The sequence below is a fragment of the Teleopsis dalmanni genome, chromosome 1 (assembly GCF_002237135.1).
Source record: "Teleopsis dalmanni isolate 2A chromosome 1, ASM223713v2, whole genome shotgun sequence".
Classification (NCBI taxonomy): domain Eukaryota; kingdom Metazoa; phylum Arthropoda; class Insecta; order Diptera; family Diopsidae; genus Teleopsis; species Teleopsis dalmanni.
In genome coordinates, this window is record NC_051846.1 from 226,517,551 (window position 1) to 226,535,131 (window position 17,581).

Below are 17,581 nucleotides of genomic sequence, written 5' to 3' on the forward strand. Positions count from 1 at the left end.
ATATATGATTTTTAGATTTAAATATAGGAAGTGTATATTTCTTAGTAAGATCAAACTTTATTAGCCAAAAGGTAAATAATTATATTTAATATCCAAAAATATTTTACATTTTATAGTTTATTTATTAAAATAATGTTTTTTTTTATTAGTATAGTTTTGCCAAGTGTATTTATTTAAATCACCTAAAATATGTTTTTATATAATTTTTGTCTATGAAATTTTATTTAATTTATAATATAATATTTAAATTGATAATTTCGATTACGACAATGTCAAACCAACTAATCTTTTAAAGTTGCCTTCATAATTTAGTTTCATTGTTTAATTTTTTTTTTGTTTTTTTTTTGCAATTATGTAAATATATATGTATACAATATATTCACATAATTATTTGTTAATTTAATTATATGTTAAATGGTAGGAAATTTTAGTAGTCACACATAATAACTCTTTTGTATAATTATTTAAATGTAATAGATTTATAAAACTAATTTAGTTGATGGCAGTCAATATAAGGTTCTAATAAATAGATTGAAAATATATATAAATAAAAATTAACTATACAGTTGTTACAAATAAAATGAGTTATAAATATGTTTTTACATTGTTTATTTGACTAATGGAACTTCTAAAACATGCACTCACAGTCCTACATTCAATATAACACATTCATAGTTCTCTCTCATTCAAACACCTTAGCTCTTCTTCTGACGCATATCTGTTAATTTACAATGAACATAGTTTGTTGTATTATTAATTGTTCCATGGAACGTAGTATATGTGGTATAATGTGTACATATTTCTATTTGAAGCATAAATTGTATGGTATATAGCGCTACATGATAAACTCTTGTCGCTTGCTATGATTTTAAAATAGGACAGTTATTATTGTTTTTAAACAAAATGGGTTTTGGTTTCAATTTGTCCTGTTGCCGTCGTTCCTGATACCGAACCTGAGGAAGCTGTAGATGATGATGACGTGAAGCTGCTCTGCTCCCGAGGCACTACCGGTCATCGTCGATCGTCTTTAGCAATGATTTGTCAAGTTTTAAATATTTTTATTATATATATATATATGTTAAAATTCATTTTGCATTTCATAACCATTTCGTGGTTTTGTTAGTGAATTTTTATTTACGATTTGTATAATGATTTAAAGTGTACACATGTTTGCATATATAAAAGAGAAGAAAATAAATGACGATATTTAGTTAGTAAGATTTCAGTAGTTTGGGTTTGGTAAAATTTTTCAAACTACAACAAAAACATAATAAAGTAAGTATACGTAACACTCAAAATGTACACTATTTTCTATATGGACTCATATACATTTATAAATAAAAAATAAAGAAATCAACAAATTTCTTTAAATTAAAATAACTTCATTTCATAAAACAAAATCAAACCAACAAAAATAATATATAATACATTTTAAGCAACTGAATAATTTCCACAAGAGAATCAATCCGAATATAATAAAAATATTCTATTTGTAAAAATTGTATACAAAAAATGGATACGTGAACGATCCTACTATTCCAAACATAAGTTAAAACAATATTTGAACTAAAATTAACATAAACGAGTTGTTTATATTTTAAGTATGCATTATTCAGACTTACCATGACTTTGTTGTTCTTGATGTTGCACCGCACTACTTGGTAACAGTTGCTGTTGGCCTTGACCAATGGCTGAAGACGACGTCGAACTAACCGACGGTGATGATATTGCTATGTTCGCTGCTGTGTTCGTACCCTCATCAGTAGTACGTTTGAAAAAATTATGTTGCAAGGCATAATAAGGTGTAACACGTGACTTCGGATCAAAATCCAACATTCTTAATATTAAATCTTTGAACTTTAAATAATCCGCCACAGAGTGACCGGGTTCACCCAGACGACGTCCCCCAGGGCCCCCCGTTTCTACACCAAGTATATCATGAAGTTTACGTGATCCTGGAGGTTTATATTTTCGACCGTTTTGACTTTTCTTTAATACATACGATCCATCCGAAACAATTATGTCAAAAAATTTACGCGTTTTATTTGATTGATCTAGTAAATACTTTGGCGGCATACCAAGCACTTCAACGATTTTATTCATTTGATCAACTTCATTACAACCAGAAAATAGTGGTTCACCAGTATGCATTTCAACTAGTATACAACCCAGTGACCACATATCAATTGCTAAATCATATGGTATGCCAAGGAGGACTTCGGGTGATCGATAAAAACGTGATTGAATATATTGATATATCTGAAAAAATAATAAAAAAATTTATAATATGTATATATTTATATAGATATTTTGAATTGTTTTAATTACCCTTTGGCCCAGCTGACAAGAACTACCAAAATCCACAATTTTAATTGCTGATCTCTTCGGGTTACAAAGTAAAATATTTTCGGGCTTTAAATCACAGTGAATTATATTCAGTTCTGGTGTACTCAGGAAGAGTAAAGCAGTGCAAAGCTGTTGGGCAAATTTACGAGTTAAATTTAGGGACACACCACGAAAATTCGTATTCCGCAGCAGATCGTATAAATTATAGGAGAGCAGTTCAAACACTAAACATAAATGATTACGCCACATAAAATGCCGTTTTAGTTTTACTGAAACAATAAAGCACATATTAATATCATTATTACATCAAATGAAAACTATATTTACCGATATAGTATTTATTTTCAGCATCCGCGCGATTCATCATTTCCAGTAATTTAACTTCAATTTGTGCCTGATTTAGGAACGGTTTTTTATTTTTAATAATTTTTATCGCTACATGACATTGCTCTTCATGGTCATAGGCTTTAACCACCTGTCCGAAACTTCCCTTACCTAAAAAAATATTAAGTATTAGGTCTTTCAAAAAAAAAAAATGTGTTATCTAAAAAATATATTATAAAAACTTAAAAGTACATGTCAGTCACATATATTGAATATTTAAAAGAATTTCTTAGGTTAAACAATAAAATTTTAGTAATCTCGCGGTTTTTGCAACCCCTATTGGATGGGGCGAGCCGCATTCGATCATCCATTGGAATATGGAACTTTCCAAACTTTAATGGTCTTTACTTTAAAAAATCTATTTGTAATGAAAACCATTTCAAAAATGTCATAAAAACTTATAGACAAAGGTGAGATCTATTTTTAAAACTCTGTTTCTCCTTAGTAAGTGTAAATATTTTAAACAGAGTAATGTGTAATTAACGGTCTTGGAATCCGAAATTTTTTAATTCCGGTTCAATTTCAAAAATTTATTTTCGGCTTTTAACCCAGAAAAATTAAAGTTTCGGCTAAATATTTTTTATGTATTTTAATCTATTAAAAGGTTTTTTTTCATTGTTTTAAAAAACTTAATTTGTGTTATTATAGATAATAACTATTTTTGAATTCTTCATTCATTAAAGTATTAATAGCTTCATTAAAGTATTAATAAGAGGAATTAACGTACCGAATAGGTACCGAAATATACGGTGCCGGACTAATATACTATTTATTTTAATGTGAGATTTTTTTCAGTTTTCAGTTTAGTTTTAATTCTAAGCCCTAACATTTAATACTATATATGTAAGTATGTTAACAAATTTAATTAAGTTTAACGAATTTATAGATGAATTTGCATAAAAATACATACCTATTAAAGAATCTATTTCATATCTATCCAAGAATTTCTCTCCATTTTTAATAATATAATCATGATTATCGTCATCATAACCATCGTTATATAATTTACGTTCTTTTTTAGTTGAAGAATCCTCCTCATCTTGAGTCTGTTGAGCGCGTCGTTTCTTTTTCGCATAATAAACCTAAAAATCATATAAAATATTTTTATTATTAAATATTTAATATTTTTGCTTTCAAATTCAAAAATTCGTTTTTAGATATATTATATACCTATTTAAAGATATATAAAATTGTGTTCAATTTACAAGGTATGTTTCAAATAAACAGAACTTTTTATATAAGTTTAACGAATAATTTTTTTATCATAAAACCTTTCTTTTATACATAATAGGTCGAAATAGTTATTTTACTAAGTGCGGCTTGCATGTTCTAAAAACATATCGAGAGTGTTTTAGATCGTTGATTAGGGAGTACTTCAGAAAGTCGGAACAAGCCTTTTAAATGATAAAATGCAATTTAGCATTGAACGATTTACAAAAATTTACCACTGAGAATTTAATATATATTCAAATTTTTTCATATATTTAAAATATATGTAAAAAACATTATATTAATAATGTAGAGGAGAAGGGAGCAATGGTAATTGGTGATGGAGGATATAAAGCTTACAGCAAGTAGAATAAAAACTAACTAATTTTAGATCCACAGTTAATAGAAAAGATCTATGAATAAGTTAATGTCTACTCTATATGGCTCCAAGCACACAGTATTGCTTTTTAAAGACTTTGATTAAAGTTACACTAGACGAATTTTATATTAAAGTTAATTCGTGTATAAAAAAAATAATAATAGAACAATTTTTTCCTGTTTGATTTAATATAGTGTTTATCAAATTCAAATGTACTGCTTTGTAAAAAAAACCAATTAAAAAAATAAAACTGATATTGTTCAAAACACTATTTTTATTTTAAAAGCTTTTTTGGAAAGTGCTAGTGATGTGCTAATGTCAAGAATCGACAATTGAAAAATCTTGCTCTAGTATATTTAGGCACGATGGTTCTAGTACAGTGAATTATTTTTCTTGGTAGATTACTTTTATTTTGACACCATACCAGTAGTAATTAGTATGGCAAAGAATAAGTATATCAGTGTGTGTGGGCACACTTTACTATCTTAGCATGATTAATGTATAAATTCTTTCCTCATTCTCTTACTCACAAACTTAAAAATTAACTAAAAAAATTAATAAGTTTATTCTAATGTTTGAGCTTGAGACATAAATGGAGATATGAATGATGTTTAAGAAGATTCGTTGTTTACAAAAAAACTATTAATAATTTTTTAAAACAAATTATAAAAACTAACACACCAAAAGTTTATCCTCAAAAAGTAATGAAGTTAAGTCGAGTGCCCGCCCAGGTAGTATGTGAAATAGTTGGACTTTTATTCGAATTTCTTTAACTTTTGAGTGTCTTTAAAAATGTTCCTCAGCCAAACAAATATAAAAATAATTATATTTGTTTACTATATTTACAAAAGTTAATAATAAATAAGTAAATAATTAAAAATAGCATTATAGGTACTTCTCCATCAATTTACTAAAGTAAATTAGAAATTTTTTAGGAAAAAACTAGTATCTAAATGTAAAATCAAAAATTTTAGTATTTGTATTTTATTTGAAAACGTATATAAAAAAATTGTAAGGATAATGAGTTCATAAAATGAAGTTTGAAAAGTTGTTGCTAACGAAAACATTAGCAAAAAATTGTAAGAGTAGGAGGAGGTTGCGAGAGAGAGAGAGAGAGAGAGTCGCTGTGCATAATGTTAACATAACAGCGCAGAAGAGAGTCAAGTTACACACACACCGTAAAAGGGCTATGTTTGCAGAAAAATGGACAGATAGTGAGCACATGTACCGACTGATGTGCAGGATTCAATTACTTTGCAGAAGAGGGAGAACTGTAAAGTCTGCACAAAGCAACCACTGGTAAGGTATTTAAGGCATAACTTGTAAAGCAGAACGCTTAAAAATGGGTGTATTCTAACAACGACGGCGACGTTTAATGTTCATTTTTTCCTGATTTGGAGAACAAAAGGACGCATAGACAGACGAAAAGCTCTCAAAACATGTGCAACATTTGAAGCGGTATGTGGCATGTGGTATGTGGACTAAACCATACAAATTCTAAGAATTTACGTACACACAAACATGATTTTATAGAATTCAATACATTAGTTTTAATATCAGTTATTGAACTTTTTATGTAAGCGCCGCATCTATTTATTCACATCTGATTATAAAAACTATTTGTAATGCATTCTGATATAGCGTTTTATCTCGTTATGCAAAAGCGGACTTTACCCATAAAACGTTCTTGTTTGGTTAGTTTTTTCTTTAATTTCTCAATAACATTTAGAATGTACACACACAAAAGACAAAGTGGCAATATATGACGCAGGTAGCAACAAAGACCACCAACCAACAGAAGCAAAAACAACTTATTATAGACGCAGTGTCGATGAAACATATACCCAGGTCAAGGGCGTTCTGTCATTGACAACTCTTAGTATGTACTTGTCATTGTTGAAACGTGTGCGACGAAACAAATGCGATATGAACATGTGATTCGATTGAAAGACTACTGCAATTGCAAGCAATCGTATATTTTAATTATTATAATATCTAATAGAAATGATAAATATTTTACATACGAATATGCAAATAATATAGATAAATTAATTCTACACATTAACACAGTTGTAAACAAAAAAGTATCTACGACGTCTAATACAGAGAACTAAGAACTAATTATAAGATGAGCTTTTTTTTATCTAATTGACATTATTCTTTTTATAGTACAAAAATAACTTTACAAAAATCTCAAAATAGTTTAAGAATAATTTAAAGTAAATTTGTATTTACTTCTAATTATGAATGAATGGATGAGACTTTCAAAACTCTATAAACAAATTCTTATTTGGATTGCACTTTGATTCTTCATTAATTACATTTATTATATTGTTACGTACCTCATTTATATGCTTGTAGGTCTTGATTAAATCCACGCTTAGTTTTCGAAGCGGCGCTGTTGCTGGATCACGAAAATGTGTTGGGATTCGTGCCTGCATAGCTCGCACTTCAGACGACGACGTTGGACTAGATCGCTATAAATCAACACATTTTTAAATAATTAAAAATTTTATAAAACTTTCAACAATAGAATAAGTGGTAAAGTACTCACGTGATGCATTACATCTCGATGTGTTGCGGGAAGTTCCTCCTCGACCACAAAGCGTCCATAAAGCGGGGCATGCCTCTGGCGACCAGACTCAACCCCCGAAGCCGCACTGGATACATAAGCTGCAGACACTTAAATAAATAAAATAATAAACGTATATTATTAGTCAATATTTTTTATGTTTAATTAAATAAAATATATAATTTATTGGATAACAATAAAAGAAAATAATTTAAAAGTAACTTCTGCATTTTTTTTTAAAGTTCATCATATTAAAATAAAAATTGCAATAAATATATATAATAGGTTTGTAATATCTTTTTTAAATTGAGATAAATGAAAAATGTAATTTAAAACTTCAAAGAATATATTTTAATTAATTTGTACTGACTGCATTTTAATAATTAAATAGGTAGTAAATTTATTATAATGGTCAGATTGGAGAGGCATAATTTAATTCTATAGTATATGATAAACAAATGTTCTGATCGTTCGTTTTCAAGAAAACATAGAAGTTGATTAGAATTTACATCAACCAATAAGAATTATTGGTTATATCGTTCTGTCAAATTTCTTTCTATATGAACAACTCAAGAAATCAATTTGTAGAATTTTGGCAGCCGAGCAGAGATAATAAAAAAATCGAACGCATCTATATATACATTTTCAATGTTAAAAACAGTCTTAATGTTGAATTATATTTTTTTAATTCATATCACTTATGAAATAAATTCCTCATTTTACCCATGTATGTAGAGAGTGCTGAACTAACTTCAAATGTAAACATTCAATTAATCAAAAGTCATAGTGCCAGCTTGCAGCACCAAAAAGTAATGAATAATTATCATAAAATTTCTGAAGAAAATCTATAAATTTAAAATTTAAGAGCAGTTTCGACAAATTTTGGGTACTCAAAAGTGTAAACATAGACAAATTCTAGTTAATTTAAATTATATCAAGTGATATCAAATGAAATATACCATATATTGCCTTTTCTAAAAATCACTAGTGGCGTTGTAGAAGAACAAAAATTACTGAAGGTGCAAAATATCATTATAAGAATGTGTGTATTAGTCCGAAGATGGTTAAACCAAACTGTAAATGGATCAATATCCACTTTTATACAAATGGTATGTAGATGTATCTCTCAGTGATCAACACGTCCTAGTTAGAAGAAAAAACCTGAAAATTTAATATTTAAAAGTCATCAAAAATCTTAAAAATCTGGGATCACTGCTCAATTAAACGAACAATTACAGTCAAAACTAAATGAACTCATAAAAGCAAGAAACAACTCATATGACAACTAAGTACACTAGAATCTAATAACACTAAGAAAGATAAACAAATGTTCTGATCGTTCGTTTTCAAGAAAACATAGAAGTTGATTAGAATTTACATCAACCAATAAGAATTATTGGTTATATCGTTCTGTCAAATTTCTTTCTATATGAACAACTCAAGAAATCAATTTGTAGAATTTTGGCAGCCGAGCAGAGATAATAAAAAAATCGAACGCATCTATATATACATTTTCAATGTTAAAAACAGTCTTAATGTTGAATTATATTTTTTTAATTCATATCACTTATGAAATAAATTCCTCATTTTACCCATGTATGTAGAGAGTGCTGAACTAACTTCAAATGTAAACATTCAATTAATCAAAAGTCATAGTGCCAGCTTGCAGCACCAAAAAGTAATGAATAATTATCATAAAATTTCTGAAGAAAATCTATAAATTTAAAATTTAAGAGCAGTTTCGACAAATTTTGGGTACTCAAAAGTGTAAACATAGACAAATTCTAGTTAATTTAAATTATATCAAGTGATATCAAATGAAATATACCATATATTGCCTTTTCTAAAAATCACTAGTGGCGTTGTAGAAGAACAAAAATTACTGAAGGTGCAAAATATCATTATAAGAATGTGTGTATTAGTCCGAAGATGGTTAAACCAAACTGTAAATGGATCAATATCCACTTTTATACAAATGGTATGTAGATGTATCTCTCAGTGATCAACACGTCCTAGTTAGAAGAAAAAACCTGAAAATTTAATATTTAAAAGTCATCAAAAATCTTAAAAATCTGGGATCACTGCTCAATTAAACGAACAATTACAGTCAAAACTAAATGAACTCATAAAAGCAAGAAACAACTCATATGACAACTAAGTACACTAGAATCTAATAACACTAAGAAAGAAACTAAAAATACATAGATAAAAACAAATTTTAAAAGCATTTTTTAAAAATCTTTTAGAGTAAAAAATTATGAATATAGTATGTAACCTTTTAAGCTGCGTCAATTAGAATACGTGAAATCTATCTGGGCAGACTATTAAAACAGAGAAATATTAGTAAACAAAAAATAATATACAAAGGAATATATGTAAACCCTTGCTCAGGTGGTTTAGAAATTAAACAATAGTAAGATTTATATTTCATATATAAAATCGAACCAATCATAGTAGTAATAACACCCTTGTTAATTTTCTAACATTATTATTTGTTATGAAATAGGATACCAGAGAATATTAACTACTAAGAGATAAATTATGTTGGCAATCCCAAAACCTTAAAAAATGTATATAGTCTCTGAGCAGTTAAATTCACAGTATTTATGTGAAAAATAGTATAATCTATAAAACTTTGTAAAACATTGTTAGTTGCCACAAAATCTAGGAGTGTTGTCAATAATATATGCATTTCATGTATTTTCTCTTTGGTAACATGGTTTCGATAGTATTAATGACTATAGTTAAAAAGATTTTAATTTAAATATATCTACTATATAGTATTACCAACACAAAAAACACAGTCAGGGTAATTTAGTATTTAGTAAGATTTAATGGTCCTTTATAATAACGTAGAAAAATACACCTATATTTATCGCACGTTGTGAACTTCAAACGCTTAACATATTTAAGGAATTTGTTCAGGAGGAACTTGTGTCATTTACTGAAACTAGTAATGAAGTAAAACCACCATAGATATATAACCAATTTCTTACAACAGATATTAAAGAATAAATCTAACTTTTTTGGATGGTTACTTAGACAACAATAAAATGATGAAAAATCAATATTGATCAATATATTTGACTTAGATTTTTAAATCTCGATCGTCTAGAATTTAGAAAATACCAACAACTGTTAATGTAAAATAGCGTCTAAAATAAGAGAGAAACAGAGTCCTTATTAACAAAGTCCTTATTCAAAGAACTCGACATTGGAAATGTTAAACAGTAGGATTAATCTTTTGTATGTTGGGGAAAAGAAAACATAAACTAAGCACTTCTTTAGGTAGACCCACTCTATATGATATCAAATGCTATATTTTGATACATAGCTTATACACATGTGTCAGACTTGTTGGAATTACTAAAATTAATTTTAAACAAAAATTTGGCAACAATATTGTTTCTTAAGTCTTTTTAAAAACAGGAAGAAGACGCCTCCACCTACCTACACCATATTCCTATGAAATGGAAAGAATTTAACATTATCTTGAATTTAAACTAGGATCTCCAAGCAGCTCCACATATACATATGAACCGATTAGAAAAAGTAACAACGATCAAACAATTATAGTTTCCTACGGTAGTAACCTCTAATATAAGAATATTATTTGCAGCGCCTCTCCTTAAGAGGGCTTGATTATAGATACGTAGTGGTTTTTGACCATTTCAGAGTTTATCCGATAAGCCTATTGGCCAACAGGCTTAAGTAAATTCTTAGAATTACCTTAATAACCTATTAAATTGTTAAAGTTTTAAGACAAAAATAAAACACGTCTACGTCTTTTATTATTTCGAATACGTTTTATATGTAGCATTCGTACAGAGAATGTACAGACAAACTTTTTGGTAGGATAGATTTTTTAAAAGTATACGATCGTCTGTTACTTAAAAGTTTCGTTGTATAGAGTATTCGTTAAAGCGAGACTCTGCTATATATAAAAGAGATTTGAGAATATATATGTATATTTAAAGCAGAACAAAAAAAAAGAAAATATTGCTTCTATAATTACTTCTTCTATAATAATAAATTTGTTATAAACTAAATAAATTTGTTATAGAACACTGACAAAAAAATATTTTAAATAGCTACATAATTACACTCCATTTTGATTTAAAGTATATCTACGATTTAAAATAGTTTTTGTGCGGATTTCGGTACTGCAATCAGGAACGGATGAGGTTATAATAAAATGATGATCAATTAGACTTATTCAAATATCGATAAAGTAATAATATAAAAGACGGAAAAAGTAATTCATATTTAATTATTGCAAGAAAAACAAGTTGTAAAATTTTACTTATAAAAACTAATAAATTTTCTTTCATATTAAAAATTTTAATAGACGTGCATTGTTCGATGCAGGAACTTACAATACAGCACCTGTCAACCATAATACATTTGCGTATACAATATGATACAGAAATTTTATGAAGAAACCATAGATTTTATCGAATTCTATACAAAAAGTCTTGCTGTTGTGCCAAAAGTTGTGATTTACATAGCAGAAAAAAGCAGAAGACCAAATTACTTAACTTTTAGAAATATTACACAATTTTCGTTTTCGATATATTCAGTTTAGTGGGGAGAGATTCTAAGATTATATTTAAATTAAAATACACCAAATCGAAACAAAAGTAAATTAAATTGAGGCACAAAATATTTGCTTTTATAGTTTTATCTAAAGTTAAAATATTTTATTTTAAATATTCCCCAGTACACAAATGCTATAACCCTTAATGTCACAAATATCTTAATCATCAGAAATAGTTATTTTTAAGCATAATACTTCGATGTAAAAGATTATCTTTCTATATAAAAAGTACACTATACTCCGCTATTGGGTAACATGGAAAAGCGATAGATTTATACTTTCAGATTTTTATTTTAAGTCGAAATATAAATAATCTTACCAAAAACTAAGTATAAATTGTATAGCTTATCAAAATTAAACAAAACAATTAATGTTATATTAATTACGAACTAAATTTCAACGGAAGAGAGAAACTAAAAATATAACAAATATTCATGGACACGCTTAAAAAGTAAAAGTCTGAAACATATATTATAATTAGCTTAAATATAAATTTTTATATTATCAACAAAGATATGTGCATTGAAAACGTCAGCTCTTTGCTCTTTAGTCAATGTTTTTTTTTAGAATGATAAAGCGAAGTGCGGCTTAATGAAAGTGGTTAGTAACCATTTTCTCTTTAAATCAAGTTATATTAAAATTCAAACTAAAGTTGACGATATATAATTACAACAGAATTAAACTTTCTTGATATTGACCATAGACATTCAAAAACATAATGGAGTTTTACCTCCTAGGTTACTTCAACAAACCATAGTTGAGAGTAATAGAATTATTGAAACCAAACTAAAGTCTAGAGGAAATATAGTAGTTTAGTAGAACAAAATTTTGGCAATACATCTATTGTATATTGTAAGAAATACGATTGCCATTTTTTAATGGTTTAAGTAGTTGATAATTTTTTAAGAAAAATAATATCTATCTTTGAATCAAAAATAAAATCTATTTTCTATTCTTTGTCTTCATTAGGAAGATCTGTCTCGTAACAAAAGTATATCACTAATTAAATACACATCGCTACACAGGATAAGACTACTATTTCAGGGCATGACAGAAATAGATTGTATAAATTTTTATTTTGTATATTTCATTGATACTGAGGAAGCCAAATGCTTCATGCACAAAATATCTAATGTCTTAGCAGCAGTACTTTCCGATTAATAAATATATATTTTTTATTATAAATACTCTATGCAGTTTTATGTACGTTATACTATACCTAATATGTTATTTAATGATATGGCATGGTAAAGCAAATATAACAAATTTTTAAGTAAGTATATATGCACAATTCCATTTGGATTTACATCTATTAATCTATTTCAAAGTTATGGAAAAATTGTACCGAAATATATTTATATTCAAATAGGTTTACATTAAAGAACTAAAATGATTTGGTTTTTCTGGTTTTTAATTTTTTGTTTAAAAAGTTTATGTTTTTATGAAATAATTTGAGTATAATTGTGTTCAGTGAGCTACTGAAAAGTATTTAAAATAGCACAAATATTTTTATGTACATACGTACGCAATGCTTTTTAATTTTCAAATTAAAGTATCAAATACGTGCCTGTATCGTTAAAGAAAATCGATATTTAACTGAGTTCAAATTTGATAAAAGTTAAGGAGAGAGTTAGTTAAGGAGAGAGTCTCATGGCTTACAGTACTATTACAAATTAATATATAGAAAAAAATGCAGATACATTTAGTAACCTACAATTCCTCATCAATTGGTGACCATCAAAATCAGCTGCTCTAACATCACTATTTTTGTTATGACTGCTGCTATCACCAACGCAAATATCAACATTTACACCTTCACACCTTGGGCCATCCATTTCCCAATCATTACTCAGTTTCATGTTGGAGGTGATTGATTGCCAATAACACAAAGCGGCGGTTGACATCTTTTCAATATTAAATAACAATTACAAAATTATTTTTAAAAGCTTGTAGGAGGAGGAGAGACTAATTTCTAAAACTGCACTGCACCGTCGACCGTCAATAATTATTACAATTTTTAAAATTTTTTATGCTGAATTTTTATTTTATTTAAATTTTTCTTTTTTTTTATGTATTATTTATTAACGTCAGCAAATACGTTAATTAGGTTAAAAATTAACTTAATTTGAATTATTTTCTTCTTTTTTTTTTTTGATTTGTGCATATAAGAAAATATTTATAATTTTGGTATATTATTGTTTTTCTTATTATATATATTTATATTTTTTTTTTTTTGCACTCAAAATATGTTTTTAAAAACAAGAAAAAAAACAAGAGGAAAAAGAAAAAATCTTATTTTAAACAAAATTCCGTTCTACTGAATTGACCAAAATTTCACTCCACACTGTTACATTTTTGGCATTTGAAAGGATTTGTAGCTGTCGCAGCGTAAAGAAAATATATTTTATTTATACTTTTCGTTTTCGTTTTGCTCTTTTTTTGCGAAAAAGATAAATGAACATTTCAAAATAACAAAATTTGTTTTTATTTCATTAATCGTGGGCACAATATTTAAATAAAAAATTTATCCGCACTTTTCTACAAAATGAGATACTTATAGACAAATTTAAACTCTACACTTTCAGCAGAGTAGAGTACTCCTCCTTCTTCGACTAAAGTAGATCTTTTTAACAACTAACTGTAGCCGATTGTACTGAAATTTTTAATAAAAGATGGGAAGACTCAACGATATGTAAGCATCTGTATACAATCTGGCCACGTTCCGGGATACATACGGGATACCCCGTAGAGACATTGGACCTTTGGTAGGTTTATTTACAGGTCACGGTAAACTAGGGAATCATGCTAGAAGATTATGTCTACCTTCCAATCAAATCTGTCGCAGCTGTGCAGAAGACAATGAGAGTGCCTTTCTCAACACTTTAGGAGCCCTCTTTCTTGAGGATCTTGATCAATGAAAAAACCTGACACTAAATAGCATTTTAGGCTTCGCCATAGGTTCTAGGTGGTTTTAAACCCTAGGTTTTTCCTATATATACGGTAACACAATGGGTGATTAGGTCTAAGTGGATCCACAAGAGATCGCCGGTATAATCTAACCAAACCTAACTGTAAGCGAGCATAAGACATGTAAAATTTAAAATAAAAGCCAGAATGTCTCTCATCAGCTTATAAGAACATGAGCTTTCGGTATTCTTCCAGTATTTTCCTTCTGCTTCAAATCAAAACAAAACATTCATAAAGAATATGGCAAAGAGTTACTTTTTTCAAGAGGACACAATAATCTGCCATCTTAGACACATCCAGTAAGAATTACAAAAATTACACTAAGACGCACTTATAAGCTTACAAACATTTTACTAAAAACTCCTAAGAATATAATTTAAAATTTAGGAAATATGCTTACATCAGTTTACAAGTTTTTCATTGAAATACTAATATTGAGATCAGTTTTAGAATAATACATTACATATAGTTAAAAATAACACCTTATAGCTTAAATTGAATTGGTTAGCACTGAAGGCTATGCATAGACGTCTGAGTTCTTAGAGACACGTTAATATTTAAATAAACAAAGTTGACAAAATGTGTTTTACTATTTTTGAATAGATTTCTAAAAAAATTAAGAAATAGTTACTCAAAATTAAATTGAGGAAAAACAATTTGCACATGAATTATGCTCATTTTGTCCAGAAGTCCTGGAGCATTATGTTCTAGGAAAAACCCTAACAGATGCCATCGCCAGATATTGTTCATAGATTGACATTGCTTAACAAAATGTATTAGAACCCCAATTTTTACTGCAGAAGAACCAAGAGAGAGAGAGAGAGAGATTTTATATGAAGAAGGTTCAAAAATTCAGAGTCCATTCACTCTAGCTCGATATGGCTACCTTTTGCCTTGACTATTGCTTTCAAACAAATGTGATCTTCCGGTATATTGGCCGATTTTTGAAGAATGGATGCACTTTCTTCAGCGCATTTCTTCCATACTGGCGTATTTTTTAGTCGTATTGGAGAACATCCATCAGCGGTCACAACTGCCCATACCATTACTTGAGATGGAAAATTACTTCGGAGGTCAGGTTTCGATTTAACAGAGACATTAACGAGGTGTATAGGATTTTAGGAACAATAGTTTATATAAATATATCTATAGTCCCTTTAATAAAGAAACAATTCTGCATATTTAAGTAAATCTGCACCAAAGAATTGCAACTACAATCATGGCAATATCTTTAAAGATGCTATTTGGAGCATAAACTAAACTATTTTAATACATAATCGTGCTTAATAGCTTAATACCGATTAGAGAGTATCTGCATTTATTATAAAAACAGTTTTATTTCGTTTTGCGTTTTTATAAAAGAAGGGGGCATAAACATTTTATCTGCGGCGTGTGGCGTTTCTTGAAGCGCATGCGCGGATAAATTAAGAAGAGCATAAAATTATTTTTTTATTTTTAAAATCATTAAGAAGAACACATCAATCGCAACAAATCTTTTATAATAGAAAACCAGATAAAATAAAACTGAAAAGACAGCAGTCAGCTAGTGTTTGCTTTTATTCGTAATCAAATTCAAAAAATGTATTTATAACAAATAAATATTATATATTTTCATATTACAATATTAATTTAGTTTTCATTTAATGTAGCGTACTGTTTGCATATGCTACTAACTAATTTTAAGTGTATAGTCTACAGTTAAACTGTTTGAAAACGTAAATTGATGAATTTACCTAAAATCGAATTATAGTAAAAGTAAATTGTAACGCTTCTGTTAATGGTAGATCGAAAAGTACTATGATTTTTATTTTAACTAGAGCGACCGGAAAACGAACTTATAGCAAATCGCTTCCAAAATACACAACAGTGAAAATTACATTAGTTACCTGATAGCGTCTCTAGAGCACCTCTATAAGGACATATCACGAAGAACACGCTGATTGAAACCAAGCTATTTGAATAAGTTATAACAAAGCGTAAGAAGTCATGGGTCCAGACATGATTGTTCTGATGCCATTAATCATGACTTTTAGTAAAGTCAGAGATACCTGTAAACTTAACATAGTTTTAGTAGTCATTTTTTAACTGCAGTTGCAGAAAAATCTGATTTCTTCTGATCAAAATCTAACTGAACACCTAGCCAAGAAAAACCTCAAAGATAATAATAAATTTTTCTTCTTCTGATTTACAATTATTGCTAACAGATTATCCTGAATAATCAAAATTTTCAAGACTGAAACTCTTGGTAACACATTGAAATGAATATACATTAAAATAGGCTACCACACCTCTCTATGTAAATTTATAGGTAAATTTGGTTATGGTTATTTATGGTTAATAAATTTAAAGTAAATAAATATGCCATAAGTTCTTTATATAACTAAATTTTCACTGGAGCACGAAAGGACAGCACTAATCTTCCAGAAATAAATACATAAATTCACAGTACTTAAACTCTACACTTTCAGCAGAGTACAGTTCTCCTCCTTCTTCGTCTAAAGTAGATCTTTTTTAACAACTAACTGTAGCCGATTATCCAAACTGGTTCTGAGTTCTTTTTGTATTGAAATTTTTAATAAAAGTTGGGAAGACTCAACGATATGTATGCATCTGTATACAATCTGACCACGTTCCGATAAAAGCAAATCCAAAATTCTCATTGGGATACTCCGTAGAGATATTGGACTTTGTACAGTGACCTGTAAGCTAAGGAATCATGCTAGAAAATAGAAACGAATCTGGTAGAAAAAAAGAAACGATTTAAAACACTATAGCAAATTTAACACTAAACATTATTTGAAGTCAGTTGATTTGAGACGAAATTTTTTATATTCCAGTCAGAAGTTGCATAAAAAATTACACTACTCTGACTCATTTTAAAAGTATGTAATTAAACTAAATTAAATTAAATAATAATAATAAAAGTATGCAAACATTTAAACACGAATAAGTGACTGAAATACGGTTTGTCGCAACTTAAATTTAAACAACAATAAATATAGATTTCAGCTAATGGCAAAAATTACTACGGCATGTGATTATAAATTACGATTTGATTGCAAATATCTTTATCAGCATTTGGTCCAATTTCTATTCGAACACATAGCAACATAAATAATCACAAAAT

General features: G+C 28.2%; 1 protein-coding gene across 1 annotated transcript; it reads right to left on the reverse strand.

The window, feature by feature from the left end:
- Positions 1-352: 352 nt before the first annotated feature.
- Positions 353-13,320, reverse strand: LOC119672460 (serine/threonine-protein kinase minibrain-like). Its single transcript, XM_038083516.1, has 8 exons — positions 13,202-13,320; positions 6,873-7,000; positions 6,661-6,795; positions 3,641-3,812; positions 2,674-2,841; positions 2,329-2,615; positions 1,623-2,259; positions 353-1,025 (listed from the first exon to the last, which is right to left on the reverse strand). Exons 1-8 carry the CDS (start codon positions 13,209-13,211, stop codon positions 1,012-1,014), a joined length of 1,551 nt encoding a protein of 516 aa, XP_037939444.1. The 5' UTR covers positions 13,212-13,320; the 3' UTR covers positions 353-1,011.
- Between the last annotated feature and the right edge of the window lie 4,261 nt (positions 13,321-17,581).